The sequence below is a fragment of the Trichosurus vulpecula genome, chromosome 1 (genome assembly GCF_011100635.1).
Source record: "Trichosurus vulpecula isolate mTriVul1 chromosome 1, mTriVul1.pri, whole genome shotgun sequence".
Lineage (NCBI taxonomy): Eukaryota > Metazoa > Chordata > Mammalia > Diprotodontia > Phalangeridae > Trichosurus > Trichosurus vulpecula.
Window position 1 is genome coordinate 437,598,649 of NC_050573.1, and position 20,634 is coordinate 437,619,282.

At 40.2% G+C, this 20,634-nt stretch overlaps 1 protein-coding gene across 1 annotated transcript in view; it reads left to right on the forward strand.

Annotated features, from left to right (window-relative positions):
• ARSB (arylsulfatase B) overlaps nucleotides 1–19,367 on the forward strand; it is a 231,377-nt gene extending 212,010 nt beyond the window's left edge. The window contains exons 7-8 of the mRNA XM_036768105.1: nucleotides 12,367–12,489; nucleotides 15,722–19,367. Of these exons, the coding sequence (XP_036624000.1) occupies nucleotides 12,367–12,489; nucleotides 15,722–15,987 (389 nt within the window). The 3' untranslated portion in view covers nucleotides 15,988–19,367. The remainder of the gene's footprint in view (nucleotides 1–12,366; nucleotides 12,490–15,721) is intronic.
• Nucleotides 19,368–20,634: the final 1,267 nt, after the last annotated feature.

The following is a 20,634-nucleotide window of genomic DNA, read 5'->3' on the forward strand; positions in this document are numbered from 1 at the left end:
AATGGCAAGTAAATTTAGAAGACTTTAAAGCATGTCATGTTTATCCAGTATATAGTCAGTCTGAGAAAATGAGCCCCCACAGGATATGACTGAGTCTAGTACTGTGGTTAGACATTTCCAAAATCCCAAGGAAGCCATTATGCTAAAGCTGAAATAGTAGCAGGAACCAAATGTGGTGCTTGAGAGTTTGTGAAGCCAAGACTCATTGATGAGGCCACAGGGCTTACAGCAAGAAGTCACACCCAACCTGTCAGGGGTTCAAGTGGCCAAGAAGACCCTTACCACACCAACTAAAAACTCTACCCATTTTTCTTCTCCCTCACTTCTCTCTCCCTTATCTCCTATCCCAGGCAGGATACAGCATTCAGCCAATTAGAAATATCTTTCAATTCAATTGAATAAACATTTGTTAATCTTATTTTATTTTTAATTTATGGGATAAAACAAGCATTTCTATAGCATAATATAATAAAAAAGATTGCACATGAAACTGCAAATCTATTGCATACAACTTGCCATTCCTTTAAAATATATTTTATTATGTAAATTTCTTTTTCCTTTTTTTCTTTTTTCTTCCCTCCCCCCACCCTAGAGATAGCTACCATTAGACACAAATATGTGCGTATGTGTATGTGTGAATATATATATATGTATGTATGTATATGTATATGTATAACCATTCTATACATTCTTCCATTTGTCATTTCTTTCTCTGGATGCAGATAACATCTTCCTTCATATATCCTTTGTAGTTAGTTTGGGTATTTATAATAATCAAAATAACTTGTTCACTCAAAGTCATTCTTAAAACAATATTGTTGTTACTGTATACAGTGTTCTCTTGGTTCTACTCATTTCACTCTTCATTATTTTGTGCAAGTCTTTCCATGTTTTTCTAAGATCATTGAGCTCATTATTCCCTATAGCACATTCCCTATATTCCCTATATTCCATCACAGTCATATACCACAACTTGTTCAGCCATTCCCCAATTGATGGGCATTCCTGCAATTTCCAGTTCTTTGCCACCACAAAAAGAGCTGCTGTAAACATTTTAGAACATATAGATTCTTTTCCTTTTTCCCTAATCATCTTTGGAAATAGACCTAGTAGTGGTACTTCTGGGTCAAAGTGTATAGACATTTTAATAACTCTTTGGGCATAATTCCAGATTGCTCTCCAAAATGGTTGGATCAACTCACAATTTCAGTCATGTTGGACTCTTTATGATCCCATTTGGGGGTTTTCTTGGCAAAGAGACTGGACTGGTTTGCCATTTCCTTCTCTATCTCATTTTACAGATGAAGAAACAAAGGCAAACAGGGATAAGTGACTTCCCTGGAGTCACACAGTTTGTGAGTGTCACTTGAAGCCGGATTTGAACTCGGGAAGATGAGTCATCCTCATTCCAAGCCTAGTGATCTATCTACTGCACCACCTAGGGGCTTCTGCCTGGACTCTTCGTTCATTTTATGGGGACAAGACAACAATCCTAAAATATTTGAAGGACTGCCATGTGGGCAGAGGATTAAACATATTCTCTATAGCTCCCAAGGAAAGAACTAGGACCCATGGGTAAAAATTTTAGGGAACTAGATTTGGGCTCAACATGATGAAGAACTTTCTAATAATTAGAATTATCTGAAAATGTAATGAGCTGCTCCATCACTGAAACTGCTGAAGCAGAGTCTGGATAACCACTCTTTGGGGATGTTATAGGAGGAATTCCTGAATTAGGAAGGTTTCACTAGATAATCTCTAAGGTCCCCTACATCTTTTAATAGCCCATGATTCTAGCTCTAAAATGCTGGTCTAGGACTTAGCCAACTGGATTACCAACTGTAATCATTTGGATGTGTATATTTACATTCTACCACTTACAATGAGCACATCTTTAAAAACTATCCAGTCCTGGTTCTGATAGCCTATGCCAGGGGGAGAGCCCGAGGCAGGAGGCAAAGTGTATTGGATATGGTCGTGAATGCCCCTATGGCAACAAGTGAAGTATACAAAGCTCCCAAAACTGAAGCCAGAGACATGGTCAGAGGTACAAACAGGGATCAAATTCAAATAAACAGAAAATCAGGGAGAGCTGAGGACTGAGGCAGAGTTGGAGATGAAAAACAGTCAATCACAGAACCAAAGCAAAAAATCACAACAGGCCACTGCTAGAAAGGGGCAGACATTTTCAGACATGGCCACTGCGTTGGTTTGTTTTGGTTAATTATATTTACTTATTACAAGAGAGGGCTTCTTTGGGGGAATAGGGATGGGGATGAGGGTGGGGAGGGTTGTTGGGAAGCAAGAGAAATAAAAGGATATCAGTGAAACATCTGAAAAACAACAGGAAAGCAAAAAAAAAAACTTCATAAAGGGACACAAATAAGCAAAAACAGCTAGATGACATAGCAGGTAGGGTGCTGGATTTGGAGCCCAGAAGACCCAAGTTCAAATCTGGCCTCAGATACTTCCTAGCTATAAGACCTTAGGCAAGTCACTTAAATGTTGTCTGCCTCAATTTCCTTTTCTCTGAAATGAGAATAATAATAGCACCTACCTCGCAAGGTTATGATGGTGATCAAATGAGATAATATACATAAAGGACCTGAAAACCTTAAAATGCTGTATGAATGTTAGCTATTACTATTACTGCCATGTTAAATTTAATCTTTTTTTTTAAAAAAAGCCAAAGCCCACTTAACAAAAGTTCACAGCTTTCTATACAATCCCCTTTTCTAATTTTCCTGTTGAAATGTTCATGTTTTTTAAGTTCATAATAAAAAAGAAAATATTTATCATAAAAGAAAATACTAGAGACATTGGAAAGAGAAGCCAAGGAGGTCAGCTGTTTGTTGGACCCATTGATACAGGCATATATGATGCCATTTTCACTGTATGGCAGTTATGTATCTCAGAAGGCACTGTATGTTGGTGTTAGAATTGCCATGGATGTGGTTAGTTTCTATATTCCCCCTCCCATGGAGAGTGTCAGTAAGAAAGCCCATGCTGATTGTGGGATTTCTGGATCAGTATTTTGTGGGGAGCTATTTTTAGAGTAAAAAGTTTTATTTTTAGAATCACAGTGATTTTTCAAAATACCCCAAAAAAGTCAAGATCAAAATTAATGCATTCACATCTGGACAGGCAAGAAGTTACACATGCTCTTTACCACACACTGAGAGGAGAATGCTATCCATTGCCTTTGCCCACATTTATGTAAAAATGGGGATGGATCATGATTTGATCCATATGTGCATTGTGGGAATGTGTTAATATAACCTGAGTGCCCTGTCGTGGAAGATGGTCATAAAGTGTTCGCGGTCCGGTGCTATTGCTAATGCACTCCAGCTAGGCCAGTGGAGTCTCATTAATTGGAACTCTACTACTTAAAATGTTTCAATAATTTGACAGGCAGTTGGGCTAGTCGGGCTCTTTACACTGTCTATGAAGAAATAACTGGCTAAGCAAATTAGTAGCACAAATAGGATTGCACTGCAATACTTTCAACCCACTGAAGAAATAAAATTTTTTAAGGATTTCTGACTTCAGCACATAATTTGAGAAAGGATGCCACTAATGCATCCTTTCTATTTATTAAAGTAGAGTTTATAGGACCACTGCTTGGAAACACTTTACTAACACTTCATTCAAGTTTCAGTATCTTGTTAAATAATAAAATTATATTTATTTTTAAAAAACACGATCATTTAAACTTCAAGGATTCATGATTTAGCAAGTATGGATACATTCTCCTCATTGGCTCCCCACCCACACCCCATCCATTAATAAATGGCCATCTAGAGGTACTGTATCCAAAAAATTAATCTCTCTGTCACCAACTAGATGATAAGCCCATCTTAAGTTTAGCCAGGCTTGGCCTTCAACAACAGACACAATTTCTGATTCAAAACACTCATTCATTCTACCATCAACTCACCAACAGTTAAAATTAAACTACCATTAATTCACATTGGTAAGATTCTTTACTTTTTTACTTTTTTTTTTGGAGGCGGAAGGCAGGGCAATTGGGGTTAAGTGACTTGGCCAAGGTCACACAGCTAATAAGTGTGTCAGGTGTTTGAGGCTGGATTTGAACTCAGGTCCTCCTGACTCCAGGGCTGGTGCTCTACTCACTGTGCCACCTAGCTGCCCCATGTTGGTAAGATTCTAACTGTATTTCACTATTGATATCTCTTTAAGTACAAAGCTAATATCACCCTGTTATGGAATGCAGAGTGGTTCCTTAAAGATAGAATTTAGAATGACCTTGGTAAACTGGAGAAGTATTCAGCAACAAAAATAAACTTCGTAGAATTAAATTTGATTGTGACAAGTTTATACAGAGGAGACTGAACAAGGCTTCTCCAAAGCCTCCTTCCAGTGCCTATCCTTGCCCCTTGGATTATGAGCAGGGAGATAGGGGTGACTGGGTTCTGGAACTGAAGCTTCCTGGTATGACCCCAGGTTCCTTTCTTAAGTCAGTCTGATTTTCCTAGAATAGCAGCCAACCTAAGCCCTTTCCTCTCTCTCTTTGCTTCAATCTCATGAGTTGGTGGGCAGTTGCCCACTACTGGTAAAACCAATTAAAGTTCCTGCTCTACTAATGTATCATCAGTAAGTCACTTTTGCATATGAAAGATGGTACATTAATAAATTATACTCATATATAACTAATTTTACTTATCTCAAGAGGCTCAAATAATGTATGTTAAGGGCTTTGCAAACTTTCAAATGTACGTAAATGTTATCACTGTGTTTTTTATCTTGGTTTCATCTTTTTATGGAGTTTAGGTAGAAATAGCTCAAGAAAGGTTTTACTCTCCTGCTATTATTTTTTTTTACATATAACTGTTGTTCAAGTCAATAAGGTAATTAAATTTATGTAATTAAATAAAAGTATTGAGATATAAGCCCATCTTCTTTAGACGCACTAAAGCATCTCAAGGAGAGATTGTGGGAAGAAAGGCTAGTGGAGTTATGAATTGGTTCCATTCTGGGGAAAAAAATTTGGAGCCATACAAGAAAAAACCACTAAGATGAAGTAATACAGCTAATGTGGATGACCTACTCCAAGGAGGTCAAAGACAGAGAGAGAGGTCCCCAAAATACAAAAACATGTTTAGTAGCACTTTTTGTAGTAGCAAAAAACTGGAAGCCAAGTGGAATCTATCAACTAAAGAAAGGCTGCAAAGTGGGGAACCTTTGACCTCGAGGCCACATGTGTGTCCCCAAATAAAGGAATTTGTTCTGTGAAGTTTGGATTCAATCAAAGGGTCACACTTGAGAACCTAGAGGGACACATGTTGCCTTGAGGCCACAGCTTCCCTACCCCTGGATATGCGACTATGTGCAATGTGACTATAATGGAATATTATTGCGCTGTACAAAATGATGAATATGAAAGACTCTAAGAAACTTGGGAGAGAATTGTGTGAACTACTGCAGAGCAAGTAAGCAAAACCAGGAGAATGATGTACATAGTGACTTCCCACAGTGATATAAAAGAAAATAACACAAAAAAACATTGGAACTCTGATCAATGCAGTGACCAATCTTGACTCCAGAGGATTGGTGTTGAAACATACATCCTTCTAGAAGTAGAGAAGTGGTTGACTAGAAGTCGCTGTGTGCTTCAACAACAGGTTCTGTGGGAGTGGGGGTGGAAGGGAATGTACTTACAATAATCTTTTAAGTTTAATCTAAATTATTAACATTTTCTCCATCACTTTCTTAAGCCTAGATAATCAACAAACAATAAATCAAGCCATGATTTATAGGATTTGCTTATTTCCAAGGAGTAAATGCTTACACTGAAAATTTAACAATCAGCTGTCTGGTTCAAACTGGCTCTGTCACACCCCTGAGCAGAGATGTGGAATGAGCAATATGTTGTCAGATGTGACCAATGTGTTGATTGGGGTTTTTTTTTAATATTTCTTTGTTCTGTGGATAGAGTGGACCATCTTTGTGTGTGGCTCAAAGGGCGGCAAAATAGACATCTCTATCCTCTTCTCTCCTCTTCCCTTTTCCAAGAGATACTTTAAGTCCTGCTAGGAGGAGAAATAAGAAGTTGGGGCCAGAGGCCACCACTCTGCTCCCCTCAGGGCGGGGGGGAGGGGGGGAGTACCAGGATAGAATTAAATCTGGCTAATCCCTTAAATATTATTTGTCTAGAGGTTCAAGCTAACTTCTGATCACTTTGTCATTATTATTGGGGGGAGGGGAGAAGGACCCCAAGCTTTATAACCAAGGCTTGACCCTTTTCCCATCTAATACCAGTTCCACAATGAAAACACATAGAGAAGAGCAAAGAAATCCATTTATCTAATTTGTAGCCAAATAGAAAATCAAAGAAGTAATGAGAATATATGCAAACAATAGGGAGTGAAGGAGTCCTCCCCTTGGAAGCAAAGTAACTCAACTCAACCAAAAGAAAAGATCCCAGATCTTACCCAAGAGGAAACTCCCCAAAGTCTCTAGTGTAGCAAGCCAGGGGTAGGGACATGATGGAGACTACCAGCTTCTCTCATGTCTTCCCAAAGACTTTTCCTTCAACGACCTGAAGTGGGGTTGGCCTCTTCCATCTTTTCTCTTGAAAAGTACCCAAAGTGATTCGACACTTGAAGGATGTGGAAGACTTGAAGCCTGTTGAGTTCCAAAAGGAATTGGCCTTAAAGAGTCCCTAAGGGGCTTCAAAGAGGACTGGCAGAAACTGGGGCTCTCTCACTTCACCCCAACTCTCACACACAACATCTCCACCAATAAGAAGAGAGTCCCATACCATTGGGTTTTGGGATAGGGGTTACATTCTTTATTGAGGGGGAGTAGGTATAGGAAGTTAGTCATGTTTCTTAAAAAGCACCAACAGAGGAAAGGATCTGTACAAAAATATTTATAGTAGCTCTTTTTGTGGTGGCAAAGAATTAGAAATTGAAGAGATGCCCATCAGTTGGGGAATGGCTGAACAAGTTGTGGTATTTGATTGTGATGACATACTATTCTTATATAAGAAATGACAAACAGGATGATTTTTGAAAAACCTGGGAAGACTTATATGAACTGATGCAAAGTGAAGTGAGCAGAACCAGGAGAACATTGCACACAATAACAGCAATATTATAACAATATTATAACAACTATGAAAAACCTAGCTACTCTGATCAATATAATGATCCAAGACTATTCAAAAGGACCATGATGAAAAAATGCTATCCACCTCCAGAGAGAGAACTGATGCAGTCTTAGTGCAAATTGAAGTATATTTTTTCACTTTATTTTCTTGCTATTTTTTTGCAACATGACTAATATGGAAATATGTTTTACATGATTATACATGTATAATTGATATTATGTTGAGGGAGAGAATTTGAAACTCAAAATGTTTTTAAAGAAATGTTAAAAATAAATTTATCTTTAAAAAAGAAATTACAATTTTTTAAAGCATTAATGGAACATTCATTTTTTTTAAAAGGGTAGGGGCAAACCCACCTATCAGTAGTTTTCATGAATTAGTTTTCTTTTATTAAAATAAATTTTTTCAGTGAACAAAAATTGACTTTATCTCCCTCCCACCTTCCTACTCCCATAGTGGAAAACAAAAACAAAAAAACCCCAAATCTCTTGTAACAAATATGCAACATGATGGGAGAAAACATTCTCTGTTGGCCATATACAAAAAATATAAGACATTAGTTTTCTTTGGTAGAAATGCCATTCAAATCTTTTCAGTTCTGTCATCTCATTAATGGTACTTTGATATTAAAGGCCACCTTAATGAACAGGTCCATGAATCGGTTGCAGTTGAATAATGGCGAATTCCATTCTTCTGGTCTTAGGGTTTTGTTCCCTGCATCTGCTCTCCCTAAAGAGCTCTTACTTGGACCAGCCATTCAAGGCAGTGCAGATCTTGGAGGATGTGGGCAGTGAGGATGGGTAGGTGGGTTTACATGACTTTGTGCTGTCTGATCCACTGAGTCAGTGTGGAATGTAGCATTCATCAAGCTGCAATTTTTGTTCTTCAGAAAATCTTCGGGAAGCCAAAATTTGCAGCCCAACATACATGAGGATTAGAAAACAGCCAACATCTTTCATCACTTAGTCTTCAACTTACTATTTAGATATTTTATGTTCCTGTTTTGTGTATGTTTGGGCAGAACATGAATAGATGTGACATGACTACATTTCCCCTTTTCTGTTTATAATTTCACAAATCAGATATCCATTTTATGTAACAAACATCCTTCCATATCAAAATATGACCTTTATACAAACTTGGTTGGTGTAAATAATGAAGTTGTCCATTTTTGCTGTAGCCTGTGCCTTAAGAACACACTTCTCATGATCGATAGCCTCACACGTCTCGGCCACCAGGATCATCTGTTTACTTTGGAACCAAAATGTACCCAAACAAACAGGGAGCCATGAGTATGAAACAGTCCTTCCTCTGGTACCAAAGACTTGTTAGTGTGAGATTGTTGAGATTTAAAGGTCTGAAACCACAGATGTTTATTTGCTTAGTTTCCAGTGTATCCCTAAAATGGCCTTGTTTTAAATGGTGACTAAGCATTGTGAGTATGCTACCATTTCAACACTATGAAATATATTTGTGCAATATATTCCCAACACTCTGGTGATCTGCATTGGATTAGGGAGGAGCACATCAGGCAGAAGACATTTTGCAAAAATAAGAGCACCTAGCAGTATAAATGGAAAGAAAGATATTAAGCTGAACATTATGTAATCATAATAACCACATGGCCCTGGAGAAGAGATAACAAAACTCATTTCCTTTACCTCTTAGGGGTGTGAAATCTTACCTGTACTTAAACTGCTGGTTTTTCTGAACTACTTTTTGTTTTTTTCTCTTTTTAAAAAATCTTTATTATAAGAGATAGTTCTTTGGGTAGGTAAAGAAATGAAGAGGGATGTATTTGAAAATAAAGATGATGTAAAGACCAAAAAATATCCAAGATTGGCCATGAAGAAAGGAGGAAAAATGTACCCTTGTCCCTTATTTGCAGAGATGAAGGACTATGGGTTTGGGACGTTGTGGATCCCATGAGATTTAGTTGATATGTTGGGTTAGTTTTGGTGAAGTACTTTTTTTCCCTTATTTTTTATTCTTTCTTATAAGGGATGGGATTTGGGAAGAACATATTAGAGAATGAAGGTAAAGTAAAAGCAAAAGATATCATAATTTTAAAGGTATCAATAAAAATAAGATTATCTTAAAAGAATTAAAAAGAGTAATCATTGTGTAGATGAAATCCCATTAAAGCCCTGCATTTATACATAGGGACAGGAACTGGACCTGGGATTTCATTGGCATAGGAACCACCAATGCATTCTTTGAAACTTGTAGTCTAATATGGAAATTGTGTGTGTTTGTCCTTTGTTCTCGAAGAGGACCATGACATCAGGGAAGCGATGACATGACTTGCACTTGACTTTGATTTGAGTGAGGGAGCGCTGTGCAAGGTCACCAGCCTCACTCTCTCCTCCAGAGCCATCTGGAGATGGCCCATATTACACATATATAGCCTATACCAAATTGCTTACTGTCCTAGGAAGGGAGGGAGAAAATTTGTAACTCAAAATTTTATTTTAAAAAATGAATATTAAAAATTGTCTTTACATGTAATTGGAAAAAAATATGATTTAAAAGCAAAAAAAGAAAGAAAGTTATGATCTTGGAGAATTATCTAGAGCACTGTGACTTATTGCAAGTGACTTGTTAAATATCACCTACCTAGAATGTGTCAGAGGTGAGGCTTGAACGTGGGTCTTCCTGGCTCAGAGCCAGCCCTCTACTTCTGCCTCATTTGTAAAGAAAGGACACAAAGTACAAGTGATATTTGTTGAATTCACTGACTGAGGTACCCTTTTTAAAAAAAAAATCGATCAACATTTATTAAGTGCCTACTATGTGCCAGGCACTGTGCTGAGTGCTAGTACAGAACAGGTGTTTCAAATGCTGAAAAATATAAAAAGGCACAAGAGATGGCTTTTGCCTGCTAGGACCTTATAGATAGAGAGAACTTTTCAGTCAGTTTTTTCTTCGTAGCATAAAGGCCCCAGGAATTAGGTACCATTTTAAAGAGCTATCATAACCACTGTATACAGTTCTGGATAAGGTTGTGTAAAGTATGCATGTTTGGCACCAGTCAACCAACTGTAGACTAGAAACATGACTACACACCAGCCCTGTGCCCAGACTTGTACTTTGCGTTCATAGCCAAGGGGGACAATGCGGCACAGACGCCAGAGAGTAAGACCGGAAGATCTGATGATCAGTGGGTGACTAAGCCGCTCGGTGCGCTAGCAAGTCTTTAAGCTATGGACATTTGGTCAGTTTGCATCAGCAAAGTAAATTGTCCTTTCAGAAGGTCCCCTCAAAGATGGAATCACTGGTCTAGACAAGTCCAAGTTTCCTGTGTGCCATGAGCAAAAGCAATGTACCATCTTTTTAATCATCAAAAATAATTTATTTCACGAACAAAATAGATGTTTTTATATTGTGATTTGGAACACGTGTCTATTCGCCTACAACAGCACTCATCTGATGTCTAAACAAGACAAGGAGGTGACGGTGGCTCCTTAAAGGTTGTGACAGCCGAATGCTCAATTCTAGAAGGTTCTAAGCACATGCCAGGCAACCACAGATGGTATTATCACTGAGGAAAAGCTGAGCACAGAGAAGTTCATTATCAGATCCCTGGCCAGCAGGTGACTTTTTTTTAAAGCCCACAGCAACCACTCATAAAATGAATCAAATCACAAATGTACTGCTTTTAAAGGTACAACTAAGGGCTCAGATTTGGAACTTTGGCCTATAATTCCATATTCAATTAGAGAGGAAAATTATTTAATGAGAAACCATTTTAGAATTCTTCCTCTGTGCCAAGAATTGGAGACACAAATACTAAAGCAAAGAGAGTCCCTACCCTCAATTAACTTACTTTCTAGGGGAGAGGGTGGCAGAGGGACAATGCACATAGTGATAGCCAGAAAGCAGTGTATTTAGAAAGTCATAGAGGTGGTGAGTGGAGCCAAAAGGCAGTAGTAGATTGACATACCCTTTCCAGTAGCAATGACAATGTTGATTTGGTTATGATTCTTGAACTAGAAGCGTGACTAGGTAGCACAGTGTGGAGAGTGCTGGCCCTGGAGTCAGGGACCTGAGTTCATATTCAGCCCCCAATGCTTGAGCAAGTCACTTAGCCTCTATTTTCCTCAGTTTCCCCATCTGTAAAATTGGAATAATTGGGGATTATTGGGATAATTGGGATTATATTGGGATATGTAATTGGGATATAATTAGGATAATAATTGGGATAATATTAGTACCTATCTCCCAGACTTGTAGGGATCAAATAAGGTGATATTTGTAAAGTTTTATTATGTGGGAGTAAGGGGAGCCATAGAGGGTTTTAGAAAGGCAGCAAGGGTACTGGTAAGGTGGTGCCATAGCCAGAGCCTGTGACCCATCAGGACAGCGGGGCTCCATGGCACAAGTTCTCTGAGGTGGAAGGGCAAAGTCCTCCAGGGCTCCATTATTTTTGGTTTATCAACACATCCTATCTTGCAGGAAATGAGAGGCGTTCAATCCCTGCATCCTCTTAACAACAGGCGGCTTGACCTAGCAGGGCCAGGGCTGGCCTCAGAACCAGAAAGACCTGGGTTCAAATGTAGCCTCTGACACATCCTGACTGTGAGCCCGCTTAACTTCCTCATGTGCTGAGCACTGCTCTAAGACTGTGCCAGATGATGTGCCATTCTTTTTTTTTTTTAATTTATGGATTAAAGCAAGCATTTCCATAATACAGCACAATAAAAAAAAAGATTGCAAATCTCCTGTGCACAAGTTGTTATTTCTTTCAAATATGTAACAAAATTATCACGTAAATTTATTTTTTTCTCCCCTACCCCCAGTCCCGCCCCCAGATGATGTGCCATTCTGCATTGGTAGAGGGTGTTCCCTCATCAAGAAGTTCCACATAGTAGTGAAATCACAGGACTAGTTCCTCCCATCTTTAAACACTCCTCCCCGCAAAAAATACTACAACAGGACAATGTATAACTCTATAAAAGGAGATCGTAGATATTTTAAAGTTAGATCAGGGTTCTAATGTCTTCAGAATGCTTCTTTTCAGTTGTTTGGGACAGACATTTAATGTTATTATAACTATTTATAAAATATAATAATGTAAATACTTAATGAAGAATTCATTTCTAGGGCAGGAGACCTGTTTGCACTCCAGTGTTGAATCAAGGCTACTTAGTATTCTGTAAGAGAAATATATAGTGGCTCTGTAACTGTATGCTACTGAAATTTCAATCTCATTCTTCCATATTATTTCCTTTCAGGTCCAGGAAACACTAGGCCTCCCTCCAAGGGTGATTCCTTTCCTACAACACATTCCACCTTCAATGTTTCTATCCATGCAGCAATTCGATATGGAAACTGGAAACTGTTGACTGGCTACCCAGGTAGTAAAATTATCGTAAATTTGCAGCTATAATATGCAAAAGGAGGACAGGGAGATTACCTGTTATGTTATGTGCATTCAGTAGAGAGTTCTTACTCCCCTACTTTTAATTCCTTATCTCCTTCTCTTTCCCACTTCCGTTTGCTTTCTTCCTCTCTATCTCCAAACTCTGCCCCTTTCCTGTCACTACTCAGACACGTGGAAGGCTAAAAATAGCCTTTAACATTTTTTTATGATCCTTCATGCTGTGTGGCAGAAGGAAAGTACTATTTCTTCAAGGTTTTCCCATCCCTCTTTTGCTAGGCAACCTGTTCCCAATTACAGTGCATTCACTATTACTATTTACCAAGTTTTTCCAAAGGCTTGTGTTCAAGATAATCAAGCAAATATCTACACATTAAACCAGTGACCCTTATAGGCTTGTTCTTTGAGCTACTAAGTGAGAAAAGTGGGTTTAATCTGCTGCTTTTTACTAAAAACCATTGGAAATTGACTCTAAAAAAGGGGGAAAGGAAAAGGTTTCCCCTCAATTTTTTGGAAGGCAGATATTTTAAGTGCTTGCCACCATTCAGCAACATTTAATGAGCATTCATTAAGTGAGTGCTGTGGGCAGGGGTATGCTGAAGGCAGCTCAAATGGCAGCAAACAACCAATTGTTAAATTTTCGGTTGGAGTATTTATACCTCAGAAATTGGCAATTGCTACAAATCAGGTGTTGATTTATTTTTTTATGGTTGTCTAGTCTTAAGAAAGTGTTAATAATGCAGATTAAACTTAAAAGTGTATTATGGGGTGGGACAGCTAGGTGGTGCAGAGGGTAGAGCACCAGCCCTGGAGTCAGGAGGACCTGAGTTCAAATTCAGCCTCAGACACTTGACACACTTACTAGTTGTGTAACCTTGGGCGAGTCACTTAACCCCAATTGCCCTGCCTTCCCCCCTCCAAAAAATAAAACAAAAGTGTATTATGGGTACATTCCCTTTACCCCGCCTCCCCCACCCCCAGCAGATGGTTTTTAAACATTTACCGACATACCCTGGACTATGTCAGGCACTGCACTAGTTTCTAAGGATGCAAAGCAAAAGAAAAGTAATTGTCCTTGTCCTGAAAGGAATTTATATTCTACTAGAGATAATCAGTGTGAACACAGAAAAACAATCACAAATTTTGTATGTTATATGTAATTTCTGAGGGAGAAGGTACTAGCACCTGGGGAGGCTTAGGTTTCCTGTAGGAGGTGGCAAGGCTAGTATGGCAGAAGTGTGGAGAGAAGGGATGGGAAATGAGTCTGGAAAGGTCGCCTGGAGCCAAATGGTGGAGAGTTTGAACAAAAAAAGGAGTTGTGTTTTATACTCTAGCCCAGATCTCCAAAGCGGGGACCATGTCCTGTCCCCAAGAGGTATGGGATCAGCTAGTCAGAAAGTGGGAAGTTGGGTCCATCTCTTCCCTCCCTGGGATAGCTGATCATGAGGCTTTTCTCTAATATGATTACGTCTACCCTTATTCCCCAACATTGCCGTATTCTGCCCCTGCCTCCCCTGGGTAGGCTCCCAATTTCCACCTCTTAACCTGATATCACTGCCAGGTACCACTGGAAAAATTCCCACCTCTCTGTATATCCTCTTCTCTCTCTCAGTTCACCTATGAATGTGGCAGGAGTACCTCAGATGGTGAGTTCTGTGCTCTGTGGGTTCTCAGGTGGCATTGGTCCTGAAATCAGGAAGACCTCAGCTCAAATATAGCTTCAGACACTTACTAGATGTGTGACCCTGGGCAAGTCACTTAACCTCAGTCTGCCTCAGTTTCCTTATCTGTAAAATAGGGATAATAATAGCACCTACCTCCCAGGGTTGTTGCAAGGATCAAATGAGATAATATTTGTAACATGCTGGGCACAGTGCCTTGCACAGAGTAGGCACTTAAATGCTTATTTCTTTCCTTCCTTCCTTCTTCTGGATCAGTGACCAGCGGGTAAGAGTCCCTACCTTCCCCCTTTTCATTTTGAGTGGGACACTATGAGCAGGTATGGATGGGTTGTGATGTGCATCATACATCTTATTACATTATCTCCCCCTGTCCCCACTCACTTCCATCTGTCTTCCAAACTTCCCTATTTCTATTGAGGGCACCACCATTCGTTTAGGCATTCAGGTTCACAATGTAGGGGTCACCTTCAGCTCCTCAGTCTCCCTCACTCCACATAACCGATCTGTTACTAATCTTCCTCTTTTTGCCTCCTTAACGTTTCTTTCATCTCCCTTCTTCTCTTGATTGGTTCAGAACCTGATCGCTTCTGTCCTGGACTGTCTCAATAGCTTCCTCCTAACTAGTCTCCCTGCTTCAAACCTCTTGCCCGTCTCTGCAGCCCATCCTCTACCCAGCTCCCAAAGCTTAGGTATCTCAATGTCATCCCCCCCAACTATAGGATCAAATATATTTCATCTTTATCTCATCCTTTTTAAATTTCTGTATTTCCTGTTTTATAGTATATGTTATAATTCACTAGTACGTGTATATAATTTGTAAGTAAGTAAATACACATTCAAAAACTGATTACTGATACTGATGTGAAATCAAATTTTGGAAGCTGTTGTCCCAGAGATAAGACAGGGCCACAAAAGGTTTAGGATAGAATGAAGACTAAGGTCATGACAGTTGAGGAGGAGCATGAAAAGGAAGCAAGAGTATTTGAGGGGGCATCACCATGTCAATGAAGTCTGCCAGTTCAAAGGTAGCATATGGGATAGAGAGAATGTCTTTGAGGACTCCTTGAGAATGAAGGAGGCATAACCCAAGAGCTGACAGAGAAACCATCAGGATCTGGAAAGGAGGATAGACTTGATCAGAGTGAACGCCAAAGGAGAAGCAGGGGAGTATGTGGAAGCAGCCCTGCTTCTGCTCCTGGCCAGGTGTGTCAGGGGGCGTGAGTTCAGGTACATCTAAGACTAGAGGGTGGCCAGGGATGCAGGGCCTTTTGGAAAGAGCCAAGTGGGCATGTTTTCAAGCTCTATCTAGAGGTGTAATGAGAGGGGGGCATAGCTAGGTGGCTCAGTGAATAGAGCACTGGCCCTGGTTGTCAGGAGGACCTGAGTTCAAATCCAGCCTCAGACACACTTACTAGCTGTGTGACCTTGGGCAAGTCACTACACCCTTATTGCCTTGCCTTTTTCCCCTCCAAAAAAAAAATAGATGTATACTGGGCCTCCTCTTACTGTTTTGTATTTCTCTGACAGGCTGCGGTCACTGGTTTCCACCACCATCTTTATCCGAAATCGAAAAGCAACCATCACCTGACCCACCAACCAAAAACATCTGGCTTTTTGATATACAACAAGACCCTGAAGAAAGATATGACCTCTCCAGTAAACATCCCAGTATTGTTAAGAAGCTTCTGGCCCGGCTCCAATTTTACCACAAGAGCTCTGTACCTGTGTTCTATCCCGACCAGGATCCCCGCTGCGATCCCAAAGCAACTGGAGTTTGGGGACCATGGATGTAGGATGCTAATGGGCCCTCAGAGAAGAAGACCGCCGCTCAACATCCAAAGTCACGTGACTCACCCCCTTTGTCCTGCCCCAATCAAGGGAGCTTCATTGACCCTTCTCAGTCCTCGTAGTGGGCCCCCTGGTTTCAACCTCAAGTGCCCCTAAGAAGCAGATATCTTTGGGCATGTAGGTCATTTTCACCAAGTTTTTGATTCTGAGTTTAGGCTTGGGAACATAAACTCTTGTTGTTCTTTGACTGGGGGAGGTTTAAAAATCAGGGGTAACTTGTTTCATCCCTTCTTTCCTGAGAAACTTAACTTCAGATAAGGAGCTCTAATTGAGTGCCTCAGTCAGGGAGCGGCCTGCTGAGTTCACCTAGCAAGTCAGATGCTAGATTTCGCTTTTGCCAAAAGCCAGGTTTTATTGGAGAGTGACTCACGTTTCATGCAATAAATGGAGAGAGCAGACAGTTGTTCACAGTTCACATTGGCAGAAGTTTTCTGTCTCTCTCTTTCTCTCTCTCCCTTCCCCTCCCCTCATTTTTCTTTCTACCCTAATTCTCCACACTCTCTTCCTCTTTTTCCCTTTCTTCCCCTCCCTCCTCTTTCCTCTTTCTCTCCTACTCTTTTTCTTGTGTCCAGCAGTTTCTACGAAAATGCTCCTCTTTATCCACCTCCCCTCCCCCACCAGAGAGCTTAAGAGCTGTCTTTGACTGTTCATTGTGATAATTCAGTGCGACGTTTCAACACAAGCTAGGAGTGGATCATGGCCCACTTTTTTATTCTTTTTGGTCAGATGGTTTTCCCAAGCCTTGCTCATTTTTCGAAGATTTCTTGCTATCCCATATGGGTCCTTCTTCCTACATATACTTTTCTCATCTGTAAAATGAGAGGGTTTGACGGCACAGTTCCTAAAATTTTAAATCTATAATCCTGTGTCTGCCCATCAACAGTGTGGTAGGAGTTCTGCTTTTGGATAGACTGCCACTCTGGAGTTCTAAACAGCAGAGAGATTTTTGAACAGCGCCAATCACCGCATCCCTTTTCCCCAGATGAACCACAGTTCTGTGGCACAAACCACAGTATTATTGAATTTTACTGAAGCTGCCACCTGTGCTCCCACACACTGGCCAAGCTTGGCTCCAGGTTGTTTCACCAAGCTCCTTTTTCGTCAGAGACAGAAGGGATTTGTTTCCTGTTTGTTTTAAACAATGATGACAACTCCAACTAAGTCATTGACTTGATAAGCTTCCCCAAGTTGCATCCACATGGATACAAATTAGATTATAGCACTTGGGTTTCACAGTCTAGTGATGGTGGTCATTGCTAGCACTCAAGAATTGGGAGCAGTGTGAGGGGTGCAGGGGAGCTGGGAGCTGGGATCGTGGAGATGGCTGATCTGAAAAAGCACTGGTTAATATTGATGGCTCGAGGCTTGGGTAAAGCATCATCTTTGTAACTAGAGTCTAGGAGTGAGAGAGGAAAGGAAGCATCATAGCATATAACAGTCCTTAAACATTTAACTACTGTTCTGCTGGCCCGAGTTAACGTGGCTGACCTTTCAGGGCCCAGAAACATCTGTGGAAAACATTCTCACTTTTTGTCAGCATTGCTTTGTCATCTCACATGGGATGATGTCAGGTCAACAGCCTAAACTCAGAATCAGAAACTTGGTGAAAATGACCTATGTGCCCGAAGGATACTTTTCCAGTATCCATAAATTGTGACTTAACTATCTATGAATTATCTCACCACTCTGTGACAAGGTTATCATGCCCCTTCTAGAAGTTAAAAAAGAGGCAAGGAGGAATAGGGGGAAGACCTCGATGTCTTCATGCTTGCCAAATACATGTTACAACCCCCTTTCCCTGTGTCACTGTCCTCATGAAGGTAAGAGATTTGTCCTGTGGAACAAGAAGGCAGCAAGCTTGCTGCGAGGAGCCCTGAGGAGGGCCCCAGCCTCTCTCCCACTCTGAGGCTGCCTCTAGCCCAGGCTTCTGAGCTGGTGTTAGGCCGGCCCATTATACTATGGTGGCTGAGAAGTGGATGAGACCTCTTTGTGGCAGTATAACTCTGGGGATTCTGGGTATCTGAGTGTTTGTGTGTCCCAGGGGAATGTCTGATGTTTTGGGTTGTGCTGTAAGTGCCTTTAGATCTCCACAGAATACACCAGAAGGCTGGGCAACAGTAACGCTGTGTTATGAGGTCAGTAACAGGCCTTCTTGACAACACTTTCTGAGTTCTTCCCACTTCTCTCAGGTGTGCGTACCTGTGTCAGAGGCCTTGAAATCCTGACACACCTTTGTCCGCCAAGAAAAAAAAATGCCAGCTATCAGATTTTCCCCACTTTGTCCATTTCTGCAGAAGAGAATAGAAACTGAAATCATGAAAACAATTTCATGTAGATCACTAGATAGCTATCTTTATGTTCAAGGCACTGTTTTCTGGTCATGCCAATGCTTATTTTGTCAAAATTCCCTGGAAGGAAAAGGTTTTACAGCCCATTACCATCCTTCACCTCAGGTTGTGGATTTCTCCGATCCTATTTTCTTTATGGCCATTTAGAGTTCCGACATATCATACACAAAAAGTGGCCATAATAGATATTTAGGAGGAAATGTAGTTTATCTGGCACATGCTAAGTTTGTGGAAATAAATTGGCATATGGTATTTAGGTTAAGGCCAAGAAGGCCTGTTGGTGTTGCTAATGACCTTCAATCTCTTTTGGTGGAAGATTACAAGTTTCCTTGGTAAATATGAGTAGAGACGTCTCCCCAAAGGAGCTTATATAAGAAAGATTTCATTTCTAATCCCATGGGACTCTGTCCTTTATTAATCATATGACCGTAGGTAAATCACTTAAACTCAGTTTTTTCATCTATAATTGAGAAAAATGACCCAACTAGCCTACCTCAAAGGACTGTTGTAAAAATCCAGTCAATCAGCCAGTGTATTTATTAAGCACCTACTATGTGCCATGAACTGTTCTAGGCACTGGGAATAAAAATAAAAAAGAATGAAACAGTTTCTATTCTGAAGGAGCATATATTCCATTGGGGCGACTACATACATACACACACACATGCATATGTGTACCATATATGTAGATACAGAATAAATGAGTTGATATGTGTGAATGTGCTTTTATATGCTGTATAAAATGTTCTACAAATGCAAAGCATCATGATTTGGGCCTTAGATCTTTAGCTATGATGAATATCTAGATGATCTGAAGATGCACATGAATTGTGAGTGAATATGAAAGTATTGAGTACAAATATTAATGTTGTTTTCATATGAAAGTGTTCATTTTTGAGGAATATGTGTTTTATTTGGCAACTATGTGGATTTACCTGGTTTGAAATTAAAATAAAGTGAATTATCTTTTTAAATGTAAAATCTCTGTGTGGAGCTATCTATCTATCTATTATCTATCTACCTATCTGTATGGAGATATAGATAAAGATGTAGCTCTGTAATATTAATTAAGGTGGGACTTTTTTTTTTTACTGTTTTCTCTTTTAGAATGCTAAAGTAATCAAGTGCCTTTGATTAAGTCTTACTAGGTGCAAAGCCCCAGGCCCACACCCTTTTGCTAAGTAGGTGCAAAGCCCCAGACCCATACCCTTTTGCTGATTAGATGTGAAGCCTTCCAGCCCTAAGAAGGTTATGTAAACTCGAAGTTTAGCATTTGTTTGGTTCTCTCACTCACTGGAAGAGTGTTGGTGTGGAGACTCTGGGTAGCCACTGGAGCCCCCCGGCTTTGAAAAAACCCAGATGTTGGTGCTTCTCTTTTTGGTAACTGTGTATGTAATGTCTTGATCAGACAAAGCCTGTCTGTTGAATTGTGTTATTTGCTCTGTTCATATTGTCTCTGTAAGTTCTGTTTATATTTGCTCTGAAGTTCAGGGTGCTGGCTTTTCCTTCCTGAACTAAGGAAATGATATATGTATGTTTGATTAAAGTGAGATTGTTAACCCTTAAAGTTCCTTTCCTTAGAAAAGCAGATCAAAGAACCTGTGCTGGCAGCTCTGTTGCTGGTCTTGTTGGGTCTTACACCTCTACAGCAGCTGCTAGCATTGTTGTTACCGGCTCATGGATAGATAGCATGGCTGTGTCAAATCTTAGGTCTGGGGAAAGTAGGAGGAAGACTGTTTCTGAAACACCATCATGCTAGCTACCAATGGGTAGAGTCAACAACCACCAAAGACTGCAATATCTCCGAGAGAGGCATCAAAATAGAATTAAATCTATCTGCTATCCTTGAATATTTCTAAGGGCTTTTAAGTCTAAGGGTACAACATTAGGGGTCCAGAACCAGAACCAAAGCCAATTCCTTCACCACTCTCAAGATGGAGGGGAGGGTTACCTTAACTTAAACTTAGGAGCTTAATTCCTTCTCATCAAATGCTCGTTACACACAAGACCACAAATAGATAAAAACCATTTATCCAAACAAGGCAGCAACCAGAAACTGGAGAAGTTCTACAGGTTAGATTGTACCAAAGAATATGCAAGAATAAATGAGCTCTTCAGCTAGGTGTTAGATAAATCTCAGCTCAAACCAGGAGAGAGGGAGAATGACCTCACCCATGGGAAGCCCTCTCTCAACAGTCTCTGGAATTGCAAGCTCTAGAGAGAAAGGAAGGTGATGCAACCAGC